The 19,675-nt window shown below is 36.7% G+C and overlaps 1 protein-coding gene across 1 annotated transcript in view; it reads right to left on the bottom strand.

The window, feature by feature from the left end:
- The window catches only part of LOC120078090 (MraZ), a 45,590-nt gene that overhangs the window by 12,231 nt on the left and 13,684 nt on the right, over nucleotides 1-19,675 (bottom strand). Inside the window, exons 6-13 of the mRNA XM_039032302.2 lie at nucleotides 14,064-14,192; nucleotides 13,775-13,900; nucleotides 12,636-12,691; nucleotides 12,390-12,489; nucleotides 5,648-5,765; nucleotides 5,140-5,349; nucleotides 4,629-4,953; nucleotides 3,246-3,339 (exon numbers count right to left, since the gene is read on the bottom strand). Of these exons, the coding sequence (XP_038888230.2) occupies nucleotides 3,246-3,339; nucleotides 4,629-4,953; nucleotides 5,140-5,349; nucleotides 5,648-5,765; nucleotides 12,390-12,489; nucleotides 12,636-12,691; nucleotides 13,775-13,900; nucleotides 14,064-14,192 (1,158 nt within the window). The remainder of the gene's footprint in view (nucleotides 1-3,245; nucleotides 3,340-4,628; nucleotides 4,954-5,139; nucleotides 5,350-5,647; nucleotides 5,766-12,389; nucleotides 12,490-12,635; nucleotides 12,692-13,774; nucleotides 13,901-14,063; nucleotides 14,193-19,675) is intronic.

Raw genomic sequence — 19,675 nt, 5'->3', positions numbered from 1 at the left:
TACCTGATGTCGGGTTTGACTCATGGACCGGAGCCGGAGATGTAACAGGTGACGCTGCTTCCTTCCTGAGATTCTTCCTATAGTATGTTATCCATGGGACTTGATTGGTAGGAAGGATAGGACCAACATGTTCGGGAATAGGGGCAGACTCCAAGATAACTGTATATGTGGACCAGTTAGTCTCTTCACTAGAGGTCTCCCCCTGAAGATGGCTAACAGGAAAGAAGGGTTGATCCTCAAGGAAGGTGATATCCATGGAAACAAAATATTTGCGAGAGGATGGGTGGTAACATTTATACTCACGTTGATGGAGTGGATACCCAACAAAGACGCATTTTTTAGCACGGGGGTAAATTTCGTGCGGTTTGGACTATGGGAGTGAACAAAGGAAACACAGCCAAAAACTCGAAGTGGTACATCAGAGACTAAACGAGTTGTAGGGTAGGACTCTTTTAAACAGTCTAAGAGGTTTTGAAAATTGAGGACTCGGGAAGGCATTCGGTTGATTAAGTGAGCAAGATGGCATCATCCCATAGGTAAGACGGGAGTGATGTGGATAGCATTAAGGACCCAGCAACTTCCACCAAATGACGATTTTTCCTCTCGACAACCTCATTTTGTTGGGGAGTGTAGGCACACAAACTCTGGTGGATGATCCCTTTGGATGCAAGAAACTCCTGAAAGGAAGCGTTAAAGAATTCCCACCCATTGTCACTTCTCAAAATACCAATCCTGGTATTAAACTGGGTTTCCATAGTGGCATAAAATTGCTGGGATACAGATAACATCTCGGACTTATCAGTGAGAAGAAAGACCCAAGTAAGCCAAGTGTGGTCGTCTATAAAAATGACAAACCAGCGTTTCCCTATGGAGGTTGTGGTTGGTGAGGGACCCCAAACATCACTGTGGACTAAGGTGAAGGGTTTGGATGGTTTATAGGGTTGGGAGTGGAAGGAGACACGACTCTGTTTGGTACGAATACACATTTCACACTTTAAAGAAGACACATTAATATTGCGAAATAAATGCAGAAATAAGTATTTCATGTACTAAAAGTTCGGATGCCCTAAGCGGTAATGCCATAACAGAAAATCATTCTCAGAGGTAGAAAAATTTAAGGAGACAAGGCTAGTCCTATAATCATTCCTAGAGGAAGCATCATCAGTTAGGAAGTAGAGTCCCCCATCGTGCCGGGCAGTGCCAATCGTTGTCCCAGAGCTTAGATCCTGAAATAAAACAGAGGCGGGTGAAAAAACTGCATGACAATTCATATCTCTTGTAATCTTACTAATGGATAACAAATTATATGAAATTTTAGGAACATGCAAAACGTCCCGCAAAACCAAACCCTCAAACGAAGATAAATCCCCTTTTCCTGCAACAGGTGCGAACGACCCATCTGCAATCCTAATTCGTTCGTTACCAACACTTGGATAATATGAGAGAAACTGATCAGAGGTACCAGTAAGATGATCCGTCGCCCCTGAGTCAACAATCCAAGATTTTTTTACCGTTCACACTAACAAGACCAAAAGACTGTATATTGCCTGACTGGGCGATAGTACTGATTCCAACTGTACTCAGGCTGGTCGTACTGTCAACTGAGGAAAAACCATGCAGGATATTTGTAGTGGGTAAAATAGGGAAAGAATTTACCAGGTTTTCATCTGGGTATTGTGTCGAGCCACCATGATTGGGCGCGACTAGAAAAGAAGCAAGATCTGGTTGGATCTTATATGTCGATCCCAGGGCTTCCCCAATAGCAGCAAGCTGCTACTGAAACATCTCGTTCTGTCATTTAATCTGCGACTGCAACTAGGTAACTTGATCTTGGATTATATTTCCTTGGTCCTGGTGGTATGATGAAGAATCTCCCCCTCCAAACTCATCCATGATTAGCAAAAACTGCCCCATTCGGTTGCTCATACTCAGCTGGAAAACACCCACACTTCTTCCATCTGTCTTTCGGTGCAGCAGTGGCTGAGATGAGACACCGATCTGAGAGGAGAAGACCGGCGGCAACGGCAACAAACGGGAACTGCTGGGCGCGGTCAATCTGGACTGGTCGGCGCTGGGCATAACAAATCTGGACCGGTCAGCCCTGGGCATCGTAGATCGGGGCTGGTCGGAGTTGTTCGGCAGTGTCTGAGAGCGGCCGGACAGATCTCGACTTCGTTCGGCTAGTCGCTGGTCGTCTTCGTCTGCGCGCGACCGAACCAGATGGGTGCGAGCTGGTCGTCTTCTTCTGCGCGCGACCGGACCAGAAGGGTAGCTACTGGTTCGCTGGTCGCCAGTTGCTGGGTCTGGCAGCTGGTCATTCCGTCTGCGAAGGAGTCGGCCAGCGGTGGGTAGGGCGGCGGCGGCTGGTTTTCACGAAAGTAGGGAAGAAAAGATTGAAAGTACCTGTCAATGGCTTTTTGGATAATACTGGTTATATCTGGGTTATTGGTTTGGGATTCTCCTGTTGGATTTTCCTCCATGGTGGCCAGGGTTTCGTCTCCATGCTCTGATACCATGTTAAAAATAAAAGAGTAGGGAAAAGAATAACAAAAAAGTTACGTGGAAACCCTAGTACAAGGAGAAAAACCACGATAGATACTGATCTTTATTATTGATTCTAACACACAAAGTACAAAATAGGCCAAATAAATAGACTAGTGGGAAGTCCTAGGGTACACACAATTACTAAAATACCCCTAAGGTTACAAGCTGTTTTTTCAACATTTAACACTTTTTGTTTTATTAAAATTAGTGAGCTAATTAGCGAAAATTGAATTGAGGATAAAACCTACAACACATAAGTTTAGGGTCAAATTTGGTGAAATTGAAAGTTTAGGGTTGAAAATGATATAACTAGACAAGTTTTGGGGTCAAAATTGATTTTTCCCAAGTAATTATATCGCACATAGAAATAGGTGATTCAAGATGATTTGCTAGCTCAGAAATATGGTAATGTTAAATTAAATATACCAGTCAACACAATTTTACATGTGCCAATAGTCATCATCAAATGCAAACAGCAAAATCTAGGTATTTTGGTCAACTTACAAAAAAGTAAAAACATTGGATAATCTTATTTTCTAATTTGGAACACATGCAAGGAAGCTACCCATATAGGATGAAAGCACGCGTGCATCCAGAAAATCATGACAAGAAAATTTCTATGTTGTGCAAACGGTGGCATGCCCACATGTATTCCAAGATTTATGCTACAGTGAGGTGGTACTAAAACCAATTGAACGTACTTCACAAAATGTACCATAGAGGCCCTTAGGGCATTCTTTTCCGGTAATTGTGCCTTTTCTCCCATAACTACCACCTTTGTTGCTAGCGCCTCCACTGTAAGACACCAGACGGAGTACATTATCATATTATCACAAAGTCCAAAGACAAATTGGAAATATAATTAGAATCTAGAGATAGCTATATCCTAAAAGATGAGACAAGTGCTGCAGTTGTCTGCTTTGAAACTTTGGTGTTATAAGGTTTTCACTTCTAGTTTTACCATAATGCAACTCCACAAATTGCATCTTCACTTTGGTGTCATAAGGTTTTTTTTTTTTTTAAAGGAAACAAGCCTCGTAAGGTTTTTGTTACTCTCTTTTCATTTAATCAAGTTTTGTTTCCTTTTTTAAACAAATAACTTACATCTTTTCATCGCAAAGGAATGGACCTTAGTATTATTTATCACCTTCTCAATGCAAATGCATATGATTTAAATGTGAAAAATGAAACCATGGATGATATAATTCTTCACAATGATTTCACAAAATGCTTACTATATGAGCTATGTCACAACTTTGACCTATCACAAATTCCCATAAAGAAGGTTTATCCATTAAAAAATTTGAATATAATCGGTAGAAATCTTCCTAGACCCACAAAGAAGATTGAAATACATAGGAAGAATGAAATTTCAGGAGCCTGTTGGTTTTGAACTAATAGTAAGAAAAATGAAGTAAGCAAAAGGCTGAGCTTTGAAATCCACAAGACAGCCCAAAAAAACAACAGCACAAAGCAGAAGCTCAATACCCACTAACAGGCTTGCTACATAACCAAACTGTCGTTTAATCAAATTGACCTGTAGGCTCCAATCAATGTATAATATTAATTAAAAAATGAAAAGAAATATCATAAGAGTTAAATGTTTAAGCTGTTTGTCAATCTCTGGAAAGTAAATGAATAGTAAATTATATTGTTCCTTGCAATTCTATCATATATTTAATAAATTATTTTGCAATTTAGTTCTCTTTTAGCTCCTTTCTCATATTGTCTATAGATATCTTAATCAATTCATTCTGGTGGTGTTTCTCAATCTGTGAATAAAAAAGCATAAATATACTCAGTTGTAAAAAATTAGATTGCTGAAATCCATCAATATCACATTTAACCATATTAAAAGATTTAATAACTTAAGAGTACAAAAGTTTAATAACCTAGAAATCGGGCTATATGATAAAATGTATGATGTTGTTTTGCAGAATCAACTACGTAATATGAAAAGCACTCAGAACACTCGATGTTAATACACAATCAGATACATTTCAAAGACTTACAGAATGTTTACATGCCACGTGGCCTATACCTTGCACCAAAACATTTATAGTTTATAGTTAGAAGTCCCATACCTACTATTGATGGAGCCACTTATGCTCGCAACAGGTGTATATTTATCCCCACCATGTATATTGGACCAATGAAAATGCACCCTCCCACCCCCACCTCCACCTCCACCTAGAGAACCACCATTGCCGCCAATAGCAGTGATAGATGAATTCCTGAAAAGCTCAAGTTCCTGAAGGAAAAGAAGAATGGTTCCACCTGAACCTCCTCCATGTCCACCAATTAAGCTACTATTATCATTTCTCGTTACTTTAAGAAAGCTTTGTCCATCAGCCGTTAAAGATCCAAAAATTTTTAGAGTTAACAAAGGCCACTGGATGGATCCCATCACTAGAAGAAACAGCACAAAGATTTGCAATGCTTGAGAATAAGTTTAGAGACTAAACAAATTGATGAAATATTAGAGATGAAAAGAATAAATACCAATTTCCTCCTGTTTGCACCAATTTTATCTTGTTAATCTACATTAGAGACACTTCATCATTTATATTTCGCAGTAGTAGAAGAAATATTTACCGATCATTCCCCCTCCAGCCACAGATGTATCAAAATGATCAGGGCCTTGTGCTCCACTGCCAAGTTCACAGGGCAAATCAGCATTGCCGTATTCATCACCTCCATTACTCACCCACCCATTAAAATAGCCAGAACCCCCTCTTCCTCCATGTCCAGCTCCACTACCAGCACCATTTGAATAGTTTCCCTTTCCAATTCCTTCATCACAACCTAACCACGAAGATATACCACAATTGAAAAGCTTAAAACACAACTCCTTTTTTTTTCCCAAGTATGTGTTTAGTTTAGGGTTTTATTATCATCATCATCATCATCATCATCATCATCATCTTTATTATTATTATTATTATTATTAACCTTTAGAACAAAAGAAGAAAACGTTGTTTTTGTAGGAAACAGATTTTCGTTGATAGAAAGAAAATAAACAAAATAAAGGGGCAAAAAAAAAAGAAAACGGGCAATAGTGTCAAGTCATAAGAACAGTTTTTGGTATTATGTTCCTAATTACCTAATTCTGATGCAGTAATCATGCCGTTGCTATTGACAATAACAGTTCTTGCCCGGTGGATTTGAATAATACTTCCCTTGATAATTCCATTAACAATAAGGTCCTCAACACGACAAATCTAACAAAGGTAAGAGAAAACCATTTGGATTGGACTATGATAAATTGCAAAGCCGCAGTCAACACATCAACACTTCTTGGAATAATGGAATAAGAAACCAATTTGAAAACAAGAATAACTGTAGCAGAACAAAAACAAATATGAGTTGAGAGCATCATAACAAGACCCTCCACCAAACCATTACATGTACCCCAACACAAACTAAGTTCATACTGTGATATATCACAGTTCTTATGGCATCAATTATGTACGGAAAATTAGCATGAGGTTAACTTAAATAGTAGTTATACTCACACCTCCCCTATAATTACGATTTCACCTTCCCTAAACCATTTAAAACACAACCAAATTATCAGATGATTTCTTCCCATCTGATGGGAAAACACAGCTGTAAATTATGCAGAAATCACAATGACGCCAAAGATATTAGCATGAAAAAAGAACAACCTAAGGATAGAAACAATACAATCTCAAGTTGAGTGAGGCCAAACTATCTGAGTACCTGATTAATAAAGAATAAATAATGGGTAGGTAAGGAAATGGAGAGGCTCCCAAGCCAATATGCCATTTCAATATCACTTATGTCAGTGGCTTAAAAGGCTACAGGTTTATGAATTCATTTTCTTTGAGAGAAGGAAGCCAGGAAGGTGTAAGCATTGAGGAGATCAAAAATGCAATTTTATCTTTTGAAATGAAGAAGAAATGAAATGGCACAAAATATTAGTAACAACTAAAAAAAGATGGGAAAAAGTGATTAGTCAGCAATTTGCTAAAACAAAGATGACAAACGTACAAATCCTGTTGTTTGTCATTCTTTTATCCGAAATCATCTTTTTCTTTTTCTTTTCCTTTAACCATCCTGTATCTTTAATTTTCAACTACTTGAGATATATGAAAAAAGTCGCTAGACTTGTTCCTCAATATGGAAGATCATATTTATAGCCAGCATATATTATCAAATTGCTGTCTTTCCACCAGAATAGTCTCCCTAGAAAGAGAAAATTTCCCCCAAATGGTCCCTTCTTTCCTTCCCTTGTGTCACCCATCCTTAATTTCAAGTATTTGTCTACAGTGTTGTGCTTCTGGAAGGATTAATTGAGACGTTTATTAGCAAGGTATGGAAAATGGGAGAGGTTTTTGGTAAACTGAGTGGACATGTCCAGATTCTAGGTCATAAGGGGCTGGATATTGGAAACTTGATCAATTAGAACTCAACTCAACTCAAAAAGGGGCTGTTGTTGGTCCTATTTTGACCTCCAAACTGAAGTTGCTCTATTTAACATGGTCAAAGCTCTTCGTTCAGAATTGAGGATGGAAAGGAATCACTAATGTTGCTTGGTCATATGCTTTCCTTTATATGACATGTTTAAATAAGGATGCCTTATTTTTCCCGTGTAATTGCTTTAAGTTTTATTTATCATTTTTCTTCTCTTTCACGTGAGGAAGGAATTAGTGCAGTTCCCAAAAATTGTTGCTGGATGATTTTATCTTCTTAACAACAGCTTGGTGTAGCTTGGTGGGAGTAGTGTTGGATGTTTTGGCTCATGAGCTGGTCGAAATCTTCTTAGGTGTTTTGCTTTCCAATATTTTATTTTTTTAGTTCTCATAATATTTGAATATTTTCTCTCTTTTTGTTGTTTAGTTTTCTTCTCCCTTTAGGTTATCCTTGAACTTTTTTCTATCTTTTTATGTGTCAATGAAAAAGTTTTCTTGTTTTCTGTTCCAAATAATTACTTTAAAAAATTAAAAATAAAATAATAATCATTATTAAAAAACTCAACTGTTGTGGATATTTCTGTTGGGTTAGAAACCCTAGGAACAACGCTCTTGGGCACTTTTACAAGCTTCACCAAAAAATACATGAAATCCTAAAGAGGTCACTAGTAGTACCTTGCCTGGTTACGTGGTTGGTTTTACCTTTGTTCTTATCTTACAAGTGAATCTCTATATGTATACTATTTAACATGCTCCCATTGTCTGGGTATTATTATGTTCAGTTTCCAGTTATATAGCAGGGTTCTCCCCAGGTTCATTCTCTTTCCAGAATTTTATAATTTAGTCTTCTTCTTAATTAAGTATCCCCTGTCCGTTCTCTTTTCTAAGTTTCTCTTTCCACGGCTGTTAAGTGAAAATCACTTCTAATCACAAATTACAAGAACTTGGATTTTTGGTTGATGATGAAAATGTGATACCAGATTTGTCTTTGCCAACAGGCAACAACTTATGATATAAACGAGGAAGTCATTGTCTGTGAGTAAGCTTTTAATAAGGAAGCAAATGGGTTATTAAAGTCAGCTACTTTGCTTGAAAAAGATTTTTGTTATTCGACTGGACGGTTAATAAAACCTCTTCCATTCCATTTCATTTGGAAAAAGACACTAGAAGAAGACACTTCCAGTAGTATCTGAAGAGTGTAAGTCTGATAAGTTAGAGGAAGACCGTGTTCGCTTTTTGGTGTCTTCTACCCATCAGCATGCCTCTCACATAAGTAACAATGGGCCGTCTCAGAAATCAATGGTTATCAGCCAATCAGCTCTTACACTTGCTGGTTCAAATACTCAGTTTATCAGAGGCAATTTATGTCCTACTTCCCCGTCGAACCAACATTTAGATATTGATTCAGATCCATATGAGGATTCGGTTCTCGGGTTAGTAGTGAAGAATCCGAGTTTGCTTCCCCAGAAACAAAGATTCTAGAGCTCTCTTCAGACACCTTTTTTTGGGAGGCTTTTAAAAATTTATTTGCAAATGAAGTTGCAAATCAAAGTTTAATGAAAACAAGGGTGGAAGCCCCCTTCTATGCCCTTCTCAAATTCCATCCAATTTTCTTATTTGGTTGACATTTGTGGGCTACAATTGAGAAGTATTTCACCCAAATCTCCATCAATTTCAGCTTGACTGTGCAAAGCTTTTCGAATACGAATTGACTTGAATTCTCTTCTTGGATTTCTCATGATCCTGGGGTCAATCCATTCATGTAGCATTAAAGCAATTATCACAGATAAGAACGTTGTTAAATTGGTTTTGTTGCAAAGTTGCTGGAAGATTACATTTCCTTTTTGGTTTATGCACTGTGGCCTTGTTTTTGGTAATTAGGTTTGACAGGCCTCAACCAGTGTTTTGCGCATGGTGCACTTTAAGGCAATGAGCGCTTTAATCTCCCAAGGCGAGAGGCAACAAAAAAGCGTTGCCCGGCTGAGACTCTCAACGGCGTTTTCAAGTTTCGATCCTCACATTTTTTGCTCATTGAAATCTCATCTCAAAACCTCATCCTATTGCACTCTTTTCCTTCATTTTGCTGGTTCCATTATTCACATTTTATGTATTATTTGAGAGGCTTATTTCTTCCTCTATCGATGTTCTATTGGTTTTCTTTTTCTTATCTTCCTTGGAGAATTATGTACTTTGAGCATTAGTCTCTTTTCATTTCATCAATGAAAAGTTTTATTTCCTTAAAAAACGAACTTGAAAAGGCACAATGGTTCTTTTCCACACCTTTAAAAGGAAAGTAGATGACAGCTAGAGTTCTCATCTTATAGAGGTGTATTTTAATGACAGGAGTAAGACTTGTTCATAAGCACAAAAATACAAATGAGAATTAGAGTTAAGTTCAGCATAAAGCTTCAGATTCCTCATAATTATTATAAATTTCAGGTCCCTATTTTTGTATTGTTAATTTTGGGAGCATGCTTGTGGAATTCATAGATGTATATGTGAGTGTATAAAGCACCAATTCTTCAATTGCATGCAAACATTGAAGTATAATATTTGATTTGAATTGAAAGGCAAAATCTAAACGATAAGACAAGAATATAATATTATAGTTGGGAGGCTGTTTTGTAAGTTGGTTAGAAAGTTTTATGTATGGTAATTAATGTAGCTTAAAGGAAAAAAAGAGAGAAATATCCAATAATAAAATCAAAGTCTTTATTATCAATTAAAAGTTATCAAGACAAGAAGACAATTTCTCTACTTATAGAGAATTGAGAAGAAAACTAATCCTAATCCTAATCATTCAAAGAAACTAATTCTAAACCTTATAAACCAAGAAACTAATTCTAATCCTAATGAATCATGGAAACTAATCCTAATCCTAATCAATTAAGGATTTGATCAAGATACCCTAATTTTACCCTAATCCTACTACATCATTCTATCCCTCCCAAAAACAAACCCGTTCTCGAGTTTCAAAAAGAAAATGAAGAATACAAAGTTTTTTTTCCTGATGATTTGTAAAAAACCCAAATAAAATCGTTGGCTTGTGGAAATCTTGCACCGCAACTACAAAGATTGAAGGAGCCCATAAAAGATCTGGGAACTGTAGAGCATGACCCTCATCAAAATTTTTCTTTGGTTGCTGAGAACTGTATATACGTCTGCCACCAAGATTTTGCTCCACCATTTTAGCAAAAGTTGGAGTATCAAAACAACTCATAAACCCATTTGAAAATTTGTTGTTGCATAACCCAGAATTTGTGAAGAAATGGCTCAAAATAAATCCACGAAAAAGGAGGCATCAAATCAAATTTGGGGAGAACTAACCCCGGGTCAGGTTGCACAAATTGGAAGGGATGGGTTCACGTGAAACACAGGCAAGGAATTGAGCACACATGTTTGGTCTGATCATGTGGATCGGGTTGAATTGATTGTACGTTTCCACTTATTCTTCTTTGTTGTCTTCCAAGCAACCGACTACAACTAGAGATTCGAACTTCTTCAAATCAGGTTGCCGATGGCTATCGTCTTCTTCGCCGGAATTGCCTCCATCTATTATCATGTCTTCTTCTTTCTTGAAAACGACTTTCTTAGCTTTTGCCCTATATCTTTTTTCGTTCATTTTCAATCCTTTGCTCAGTTGGTCGATGCGCGGGCTCCAAATTTCTGGTGGATTTGCTATCATATGTGTTTCTTGCAAGATTCCATGACCTTTGTTGAATTTTTTTTGTTCTTTTAATCTTGCAAGCTCTTAGTTTTGATTTTCTTGAATTATTTCTTTTTTGAACTCTTGTCATTGTTTGAAAACCGAATTATGTTTTGAGTCATCTTTCCCAACAAACACTAGATCTCTTTTACTCCCTTCTTCATTTCCTCCAATACTTTGGGATTGATGTATAAATCGGGTGTTCTTGAATACATTTCAACCTCATTTGTTTAGGACTGATTCTTGGGTTTTCTTGAATATGTTTCAAACTTTCTTGGTCACTCCATAACAAAGATCTATGAATCACAGACACTTTGAGAATCGGTATCGAATATATATCAAATATCAATACTTTCAAATACTTTCCAAATACGTATCTAATACACGATTTAGCGTATCTATTTTTTTTTCCTTTATAAATATTGGATAGCATCCCCTTCCATATACGTGAAGTGGATACTCTAGGCCTTAAAGCAGCTCATCTTATCTTTCCAAACCTAAGACTATGCAGCACATTTAAAAAGCCCATTGTCCCGGCTCACAACTAAAAGGAAAAGAAAAAACCCAAACCCTAAAATCATCTAAATCTTCATCTTCACTCCTAAGTCCTCACAAAATCGCACAAAAAAATAATCCACTTGAAGATCTTCAACAATTCAACGAAGAAGTTTTTGTTTATCTCTGTAATTTTCCCTCTAATCTTCTTCTCTGATTTGTGTGCCACCAACCTTTTCTCCTATATTCTTTTGACTATTGTCATTCCATATCTCTTCAACGAAGATGTTTCTTTTTGTATTTTATTTAAATGTTTGTATTTGTATTTTATACCATTGTTCTTAACTTCACATTTTTTTGCTTTTTACTGGATTACATTTAGAATCTTTACGTTAAATTTACATATATCCTAGATTTTTTATTTCAAAAGGAAAAAAAAGTGTATTATCAACGTATCTGTATCCTAGCTTTTTAGAAATTGACGTGTTGTTGTATCCTATCGTATTTGTATCTGTGTTTGTGCTCCATAGACAAAGATAATGATTTCTGCCCCTAAACATATTAATTTTACAATAAATTTTCATTTTTGGATGATTCTTTGAAACTTTTAATTAAAAGGGTTCCCCTTGTTTCTATGTTGCATTCTTTCTTTATTTGTTTCATTGTACTTAGAGCTTTTGGTTCTTTTCATTATATTAATGAAAAAGTCTTGTTTTTGTTTAAAAAAAAAGGTCCCCTTGTTTGGCAACGAGCACAACTCATAAAGCTCCCTCATGTGATCAACTTCGCCAAGAGTTTCCCGGTCTTCCACTAGAGGAAATCAACGATGGCCCAGGTGGCTACTCTGATACCAAATTGATGTAGGCTAAAGAATAAAGGAGAGAAATCTCCAATAATAAAATCAAAGTCTTTATTATCAATTAAAAATTACCAATACAAGATGACAATTTATCTATTTATAGAGAATTCGGAAGCAAACTAATCTTAATCCTAATCAATTAAGGATTTGACCAAAATGCCCTAATTTACCCCAAGCCTACTACATCAGTTAAGAAGTATTCGGTAAAGGGGGAAGGCATTTTACATAAGTACTTATCTGAATAGGCAGGCAAAATTATCTAGAAAACAATAGGCTGAATGATTTGCAATTAGACCAACACAAATGAGATGAAATCGCAAAACGTCACCAAATGAAATCTATCTCTTACTTGAAGTGAAAAGGACAGTGTGTAATTGAAATGGCAATCATCTGGTGGAGTCAATAAATCCAGTGGACACGTCTCACTATCACACATTGCTTTTGTTACCCTACAAATTGAAACTTGAGTCTAAGGATTTCAATATTCCAATGCTGTAAGATTGAGAAAGAAAACATGCCCCCTCTCAACAATTGTTACCTATAAAACAACAAAATAATAAGTCTGGCCAAAAGGCAAAACATAAAACATACTCACAGGCTTCTACTGTCATCATCATCCAATGGAGCTTGAAGCAGGGAGCCGCTTCCAACCTGTTATTGTCAGTAGTCTTAAATAGATGTACCAATAGATTCCTTGGGGTGAAGAGGTAAAGATGAAAATGGTGGTCTTTTTAAACAGTTTAGATCATGCGCCATGTCGGAAGTTCACTCCTCAAAGCTTCTTCGTGGCATTTTCTTTCTAAACTCTTTACTGCTTCTTTTCTCTCTTAAACTTGCGTCTCATGGACCACAAACTCTTTACTGGTTTATATATATATATATATTAACAAGACTAATGCTCAAAAGATATATACATATATACACACACATATAGACATATATATACACAAATATATACATATACATATATATACACACACATATATATATATTAACAAGACTAATGCTCAAAAGACACAATCTCCACATAGGAGAAGAAACAGAAAATAAAAATTAAACAAAAAAAAGAGCAATACAGAAAAGAAAATTATAGGGAAATAAAGGCAGCGAAAAGCTTAGAATTTGATCGAAAAGAGGCCTTCAAATGAGCTACCTCAAAACGATCAAACCTTCAACAATGCTTGCTTTCAAAAACTCTTTGATTTCTTTCCAACTATAGTTCCAAGATAATTGCTCTTACAGCATTGATCCATAAGAGATGAGGCCGAGAAGAAAAACAAGGACCCATTAACAACTGTAGCAAGTTGCAAAAAATTTACTTACGAACACTTCTGAGTACCTCTCCAAGCACTTCTCCCAAGCGTAATTTTTAGTGCTTGTTAACATTTTGAATATTTTTTAAGCACATTCCCAAGAGCTTGTTGTCGTTTAAAAATACTACAAAATCACCATCCTAATTAACCTTTAAAATGAGGATTCTCAACCCCATTTCGTGCTAGTCTCTAACCCTTAAAAGAAAAAGTCATGGATGAAAGTATATTAGCTTTATTAACCAATAGTTTATAAGAAACCAAAACTGACCATAAAAAGAACTGCATATTATGATGATGACTTGCAGTTATGTTATGAAACAGGAACAGGATATATAAAATTACTTTCATCGTGATAGAAAATTGTTTAGAAGCAATTGTAAATAGATCATAACAAAAACTCCAAAATGTGACGATGGCTTACTGTTATGTTATAAAAAAGTGACAAAGATAGTCGCTGCCCTTTGATTGTGTCACCTTGACCAATCAGATGCAATAGCCCTTGACCATACATTCCCAAGTTTGAATTCGAGCTAATGCTTGAATTTTGCTGCAATATTTAAGGCATCACAGAGAGCCTAGGTATTATGAGATGTCCAAAGGACTATAAATATAAAAGTAAATAAAACTTAAAAAAAAAAAAAAACAAAAAGGAAATTAAAACCCTGTCCCTAATGTAGTTTAGTTAGCAGAAGAGGTTTAAAGGATAATACCTTTAAAACAACCAGATTCCTGACTTCAAGAACTGAAGCAGTAACAAACGTGTTCCTACCACCGTCTACCATGATTTTAGAATTCCACATCAGCAGCATCTTAACAAAAACTCTAAGAGCGCCAAAAACCTTCAGTCAAAGAGAATTCTAGTCATTTCGGAAATTAATAAAAATAAATAAATAAAACCCTTCATTCGATCTAAGGGCATTCATCTAAAGGAATTCCATAAGAAAAAATGGAAAGTCATACAAACTATGTTAGGACTCTAATCCAATAGATAGGATCAATAGAGACGGTGCGTTTAAAATTCAAGACGATAGTGTCTACATTAAGTAAATGTGTTGGAATTCAACCAATAGAGTAAATTAATTAACGATTTGAATGATCTGTTACTCCCTCAATTCTCGTATCTAGAGTAATACAAAAAAGGAAAAAAAATATATATATATATATATTTTACAGATTCTACATTTTTTCAACAAGACAAAAATTTTCATTGATAAAATGAAAAGAGATTAGTGGTCAATATACAAACTCCACAAGGGAGTGAACAAGAAAATTGATAGAAGAAAGCAATAAATAACGGAATAAGACTACAATGAGAATATAATGGCAGTCCAAATAAGATATCATGTAAAGATAAGTCGAGAGATTTGGAAAGAGAAACACTAGGGTGAAGCTTTAAAGTCAATTGAAACAAAATAAACTCTACATAAGATACGACGAGACAAATCAATCAATCGTAAATCTAGAACAACCAAAGGCCTCATGGTTGAAGAGTTGCTCCTCTAACTCCTACTAAGTTGCAACCTTGGTAATGTAGTAAGATTAGAGTAAAATAGGGTATCTTGGTCAAATCTTTGATCGATTAGGATCAGGATTAGTTTTCTTGATTAATTAGGATACAAGAAATCCCAAAATTGATGAGGCTCTGCATCAGTTAAGGACCATTGGACATCGGATTTGGCTTCCTGGATCCCAACATCAGGAGAAAAATTTGAAAGAAGCAGAGATTCTGCAATCGGCTGCTATGATCCATCTCATCTGCTTTACAATTGAATAAAGAGCCGGACAGATGCTTTTGAGACCTAGATCCTAATGGGAATTTTCTCTACAATGTCTCTCCCTAGACATTCTCTCTCCCCTCCCCCACCCCACCACCTAACCTACCAAACCTCGACATGAACCTCCGACTTCGTCATTGCCGATGCCTCGGAAAAAAAAAGCATCCTTCTCTCTTGACCATAAAACCTTCTCCACAAAGCAAACCCATGACCGAGCCTTCCGTATTACCGAACACAAAAGAGACTGATCTTTTTCCTTAACCTTTTGTCTTGCACTCTCCCATGGCTTTCATCCACTGTAAGATTACTTATCGACTCACCCTTCAACAAAAATTCTTCAAGGAAGAACGCACTGACGGACATGTTTTTTGGGTTGAAAAGTTGTCTAACCAATAGGGGCACTATGCTGAGATCGCAAAACTAGAAAGCAATGGAGGCTGCTACAAATTGATCGTCCTAGCAAGGGAAAACCATAGAGGCTAGCGACTATTTATTGACCTTCTCTGCAATGGGATCCAGCATGAACTTGAAAGCCCAACCACCATTAATGCCAGCAAATAAACCTCAACCACCAACCACCTCAATAACTCCCCAACCTATAAATTGATTTTGCAGAGCAACTTTAATGGACATCCCTCACCCAACTAGCCATCATCAAACCACCTACCACACCCAAAGCCCTACGACCTTGCTTCATTAAAATTGAGGACACTACAAGGCATTCAATTTATAAGATAAGTAGCAGTGAGAATGGCTTCTCCCTAAAATTGCTTAGGAACATGACGAGCAAACATGAGAGAACGCGCTACCTCAAGAAGATGTCTATTTTTTTCTCTCAGCAATCTCATTTTGTTGAGAAGTGTCTACACAAAAACTAGTGCGAACAATAATATGAGATGAAAGAAATGGTCCAAGAATTGAATTGAAATAGTCTCGAGCATTATCGGTTCTAAGGACTTGAATTGAAATAGTCTCGAGCATTATCGGTTCTAAGGACTTGAATTGAACTTCGTAATTGAGTAGAAATTGTTGATATTTTGAATACTCTGAATTTTTTCTCATATCTTTACAAATGGGTATTGTCCTAATATATATACTGATGAGAGCCAAATATGGCAAAGATAATCAACGGTAATATGAATAGAAATAAGGTAAAAATATTATAGAAAAGGAATGAATACTAATTACAAAATAATATTCCAAAGAGAGGAGAAGACTTTCTATATTCAACACTCCCCCTCAAGCTAGATTGTATATGTTGATTAAATCCAGCTTGGCCTTTAAGACTTCAAAATTGTTCTTAAATAGAGTTTTTGTGAGAATGTCAGCGATCTGTGTCTTGGTGGGTATGTAGTTAATGGAGACACTTTTGTTTTCTATTCTCTCTAATAAAGTGTCGATCAATATCCACATGCTCTATGCAATCATGATGAACCGGGTCTTTGGCAATACTTATAGTACCTTGATGGTCACAATGTACCTCCATTGGTTCTTCTGATGTGATTTTAAGTTCTGATAGGATGCTTTTGAGCCAAATTCCTTCACATATTCCTTGAGCTAGTGCCCTTAGTTCAGCTTCAGCACTACTCCTAGATACGACTGCTTGTTTCTTACTCCGCCAAGTGACTAGGTTTCCCTAAACAAAGGTATAGTATCCAATTGTTGATCTTCTGTCTACTTTTGAGCTTGCCCAATCAGCATCTGTGAATACTTCAATGTTTCTTTTCTTAGATTTTTTGAAGTATAGTCCTTCTCCTGGAGTTCCTTTCAAGTACCTCAGTATTCTATAAACTGCTTGAATGTTTTCTTCAGTTGGATTATTCATAAACTGACTTACAAAGCTTACTGCAAAATAGATATCAGGTCTGGTGTGAGTTAGGAACATTAGTTTTCCAACTAGTCTTTGATACTGATCTTTGTTGACCATTTTGTTTTCTTTGCTTACGTGATGATTCGTGTCGATAGTGTAAAACTCTTAGGTTTGAGAGAGAATCATAATGCTCTATTCACACCAAAGATATGAATATATACAAGTGTACAAAGCATAGAAAAGGAAAATATCACAAAATATTTACAAAAATGGAAAACCCTAACAATAGAATTATAACACTCACCCTCAAGTTGGAGCATATATGTTAATCATGCCCAACTTGTTACATAGATAATCTATACGTCTTCCACCCAATGCTTTCGTGAAGATATCTCCTAATTGTTCTCCAGTCTTCATATATCTTGTAGATACCAACTCTTGTTGAATTTTCTCATGTACAAAATGGCAATTAACTTCAATATGTTTAATCCTTTCATGAAATAATGGATTAGATGCAATATGAAGTGTTGTTTGATTATCACACCACAACTTTGTCGATGTGGTGATTTCAAATCCCAACTCAATAAGAAGTTGATATATCCAGATCAATTCACACACAAACTGTGTCATTGCTCTATATTCTGATTTCGCACTTGAACGTGACACCACATTTTGCTTCTTACTCTTCCAAGAAATCAAATTACCACCAACAAAAACACAATACCCTGAGGTTGATCCTCTGTCTTTTTTAAATCCTGCCCAATCAGCGTCTGAGAAACATTCAATATTAGTATGACCATAATCCCTATATAATAAACCACGCCCGGGAGCAACCTTCAGATAACAAAGAATTTGTTCCAATGCAGCCCAATGATCAACTGTAGGGCATGACATGTACTGACTCACAATACTTACTAAATAGGCTATGTCGGGTCGAGCCACTGTAAGGTAATTAAGTTTTCCCACTAACCTCCTATATCTTTCAGGATCTTTTAGCAATTCTCCATCTTTTGTGAGCTGTAAGTTGGGCATCATTGGGGTACTACATGGCTTAGCCCCTAACTTTCCTGTTTCAGTCAACAAAGTCAAGTACATATTTTCTCTGTGATAATAGTATTCCTTTCTTGCTTCTTATTACCTCAATTCCTAAGAAGTATTTCGACATGCCCAAATCTTCTTTATGGAATTGACTATGAAGAAAGGTCTTTAGAGACTGGATACCTAAAGCATCATCACCAGTAATCACAATATCATCCACATATACGACTAACAAGAAGACACCGCCCTCAAATCTCTTAAAAAAGACCGAATGATCTGACGTGCTCTTCCGCATTCCAAAGCTTTCAATTACCTGACTAAATTTACCAAATCAAGCTCGTGGGCTCTGCTTTAATCCATACAAGGATTTACGAAGGCGACACACCGTTCCATTCTCCCCCTGAGCAACAAACTCTGGTGGTTGCTCCATATACACCTCTTCTTGAAGATCACCATGAAGAAATGCATTTTTAATATCACGCTGATATAAAGGCCAATGATTGATTGAAGCTAATGAAATAAACAACCTCACAGATGCCATTTTAGCTATAAGAGAAAAAGTATCAGCATAGTCAACGGCTATACAAGTTTGTGCATAGCCTTTCGCTACAAGGCGCGCTTTTAACCGAGCAATAGAACTATCAGGATTGACTTTAACTGCAAACACCCATTTGCAACCAATAGTCTTCTTTCCTGCAGGGAGAGAAACTAAATCCCAAGTACAATTATCATCTAAGGCAGTCATCTCCTCCACCATTGCGGCACACCAACCAGGGTGAGACAAAGTCTCATGAACAGTTTTAGGAATGGATATAGACTCTAAGGATGCAATGAATGAACATGTGGAAGGTGACAAATGGTTATATGAAACAAAAGAGGAAATAGGATGAGCACATGTACGTTTACCTTTACGAAGAGCAAAAGGAAGATCATCACTCGTTTCTGGATCCAATGACGAATAAGACTATGGTACAGGGCATGGAACTGAAGGAGGTTGTCGTCGAGTATAGACCTTAACGATGGTTGGAAGAGTAGAGGTAGCCACAGGTAGAGATGAATCAGGAAGAGGATCGGAAGGAGAAATAACTGTGTAGACAAGGAAATCATCCTCTAATTCCTTATGCTCCCCCTGACTCTTATTCGAAGAGAACGGTGATGAAAAAAATGAGGTATGTTCAAAAAACGTGACATCAGGAGAGACGAAATATTTATTTAGGCTAGGACAATAACACCGATACCCCTTTTGAACACGGAAATAACCAAGGAAAATACATTTTAAGGACTTTGGATCCAGCTTGGTATGCTGAGGCCGAACATCCCCAACAAAATAGGTACAACCAAATATTTTGGGTGGAATGGGAAACAAATGTTGCTTGGGGCATAAAGTACGGAAAGATATCTCACCCTTAAGAATGGAAGAGGGCATGCGATTTATTAAGAAACATGTTGTGGAAACAGCATCAGCCCAAAAGGATTTTGGAACATGCATTTGAAACATCAAGGCTCTGTCTGTCTCAAGGAGATGACGATTCTTTCATTCTGCAACCCCATTTTAAGATGGAGTATCGACACAAGAAGATTGATGAAGAATGTCATGGGCATCTAAATAAGACTTGAGTATATGAGAGAAATATTCCTTAGCATTATCACTCTGTAGGATTTTAAGAGCACCACTAAACTGAGTTTGAATTTCAGCATG

Source organism: Benincasa hispida, chromosome 5 (genome assembly GCF_027475165.1).
Source record: "Benincasa hispida cultivar pf3 chromosome 5, pf3_genome.v1.1, whole genome shotgun sequence".
In the NCBI taxonomy this organism is placed as follows: domain Eukaryota; kingdom Viridiplantae; phylum Streptophyta; class Magnoliopsida; order Cucurbitales; family Cucurbitaceae; genus Benincasa; species Benincasa hispida.
Note: the sequence above shows the minus strand (reverse complement) of the source record. Positions and strands in the feature narration are given on the sequence as shown.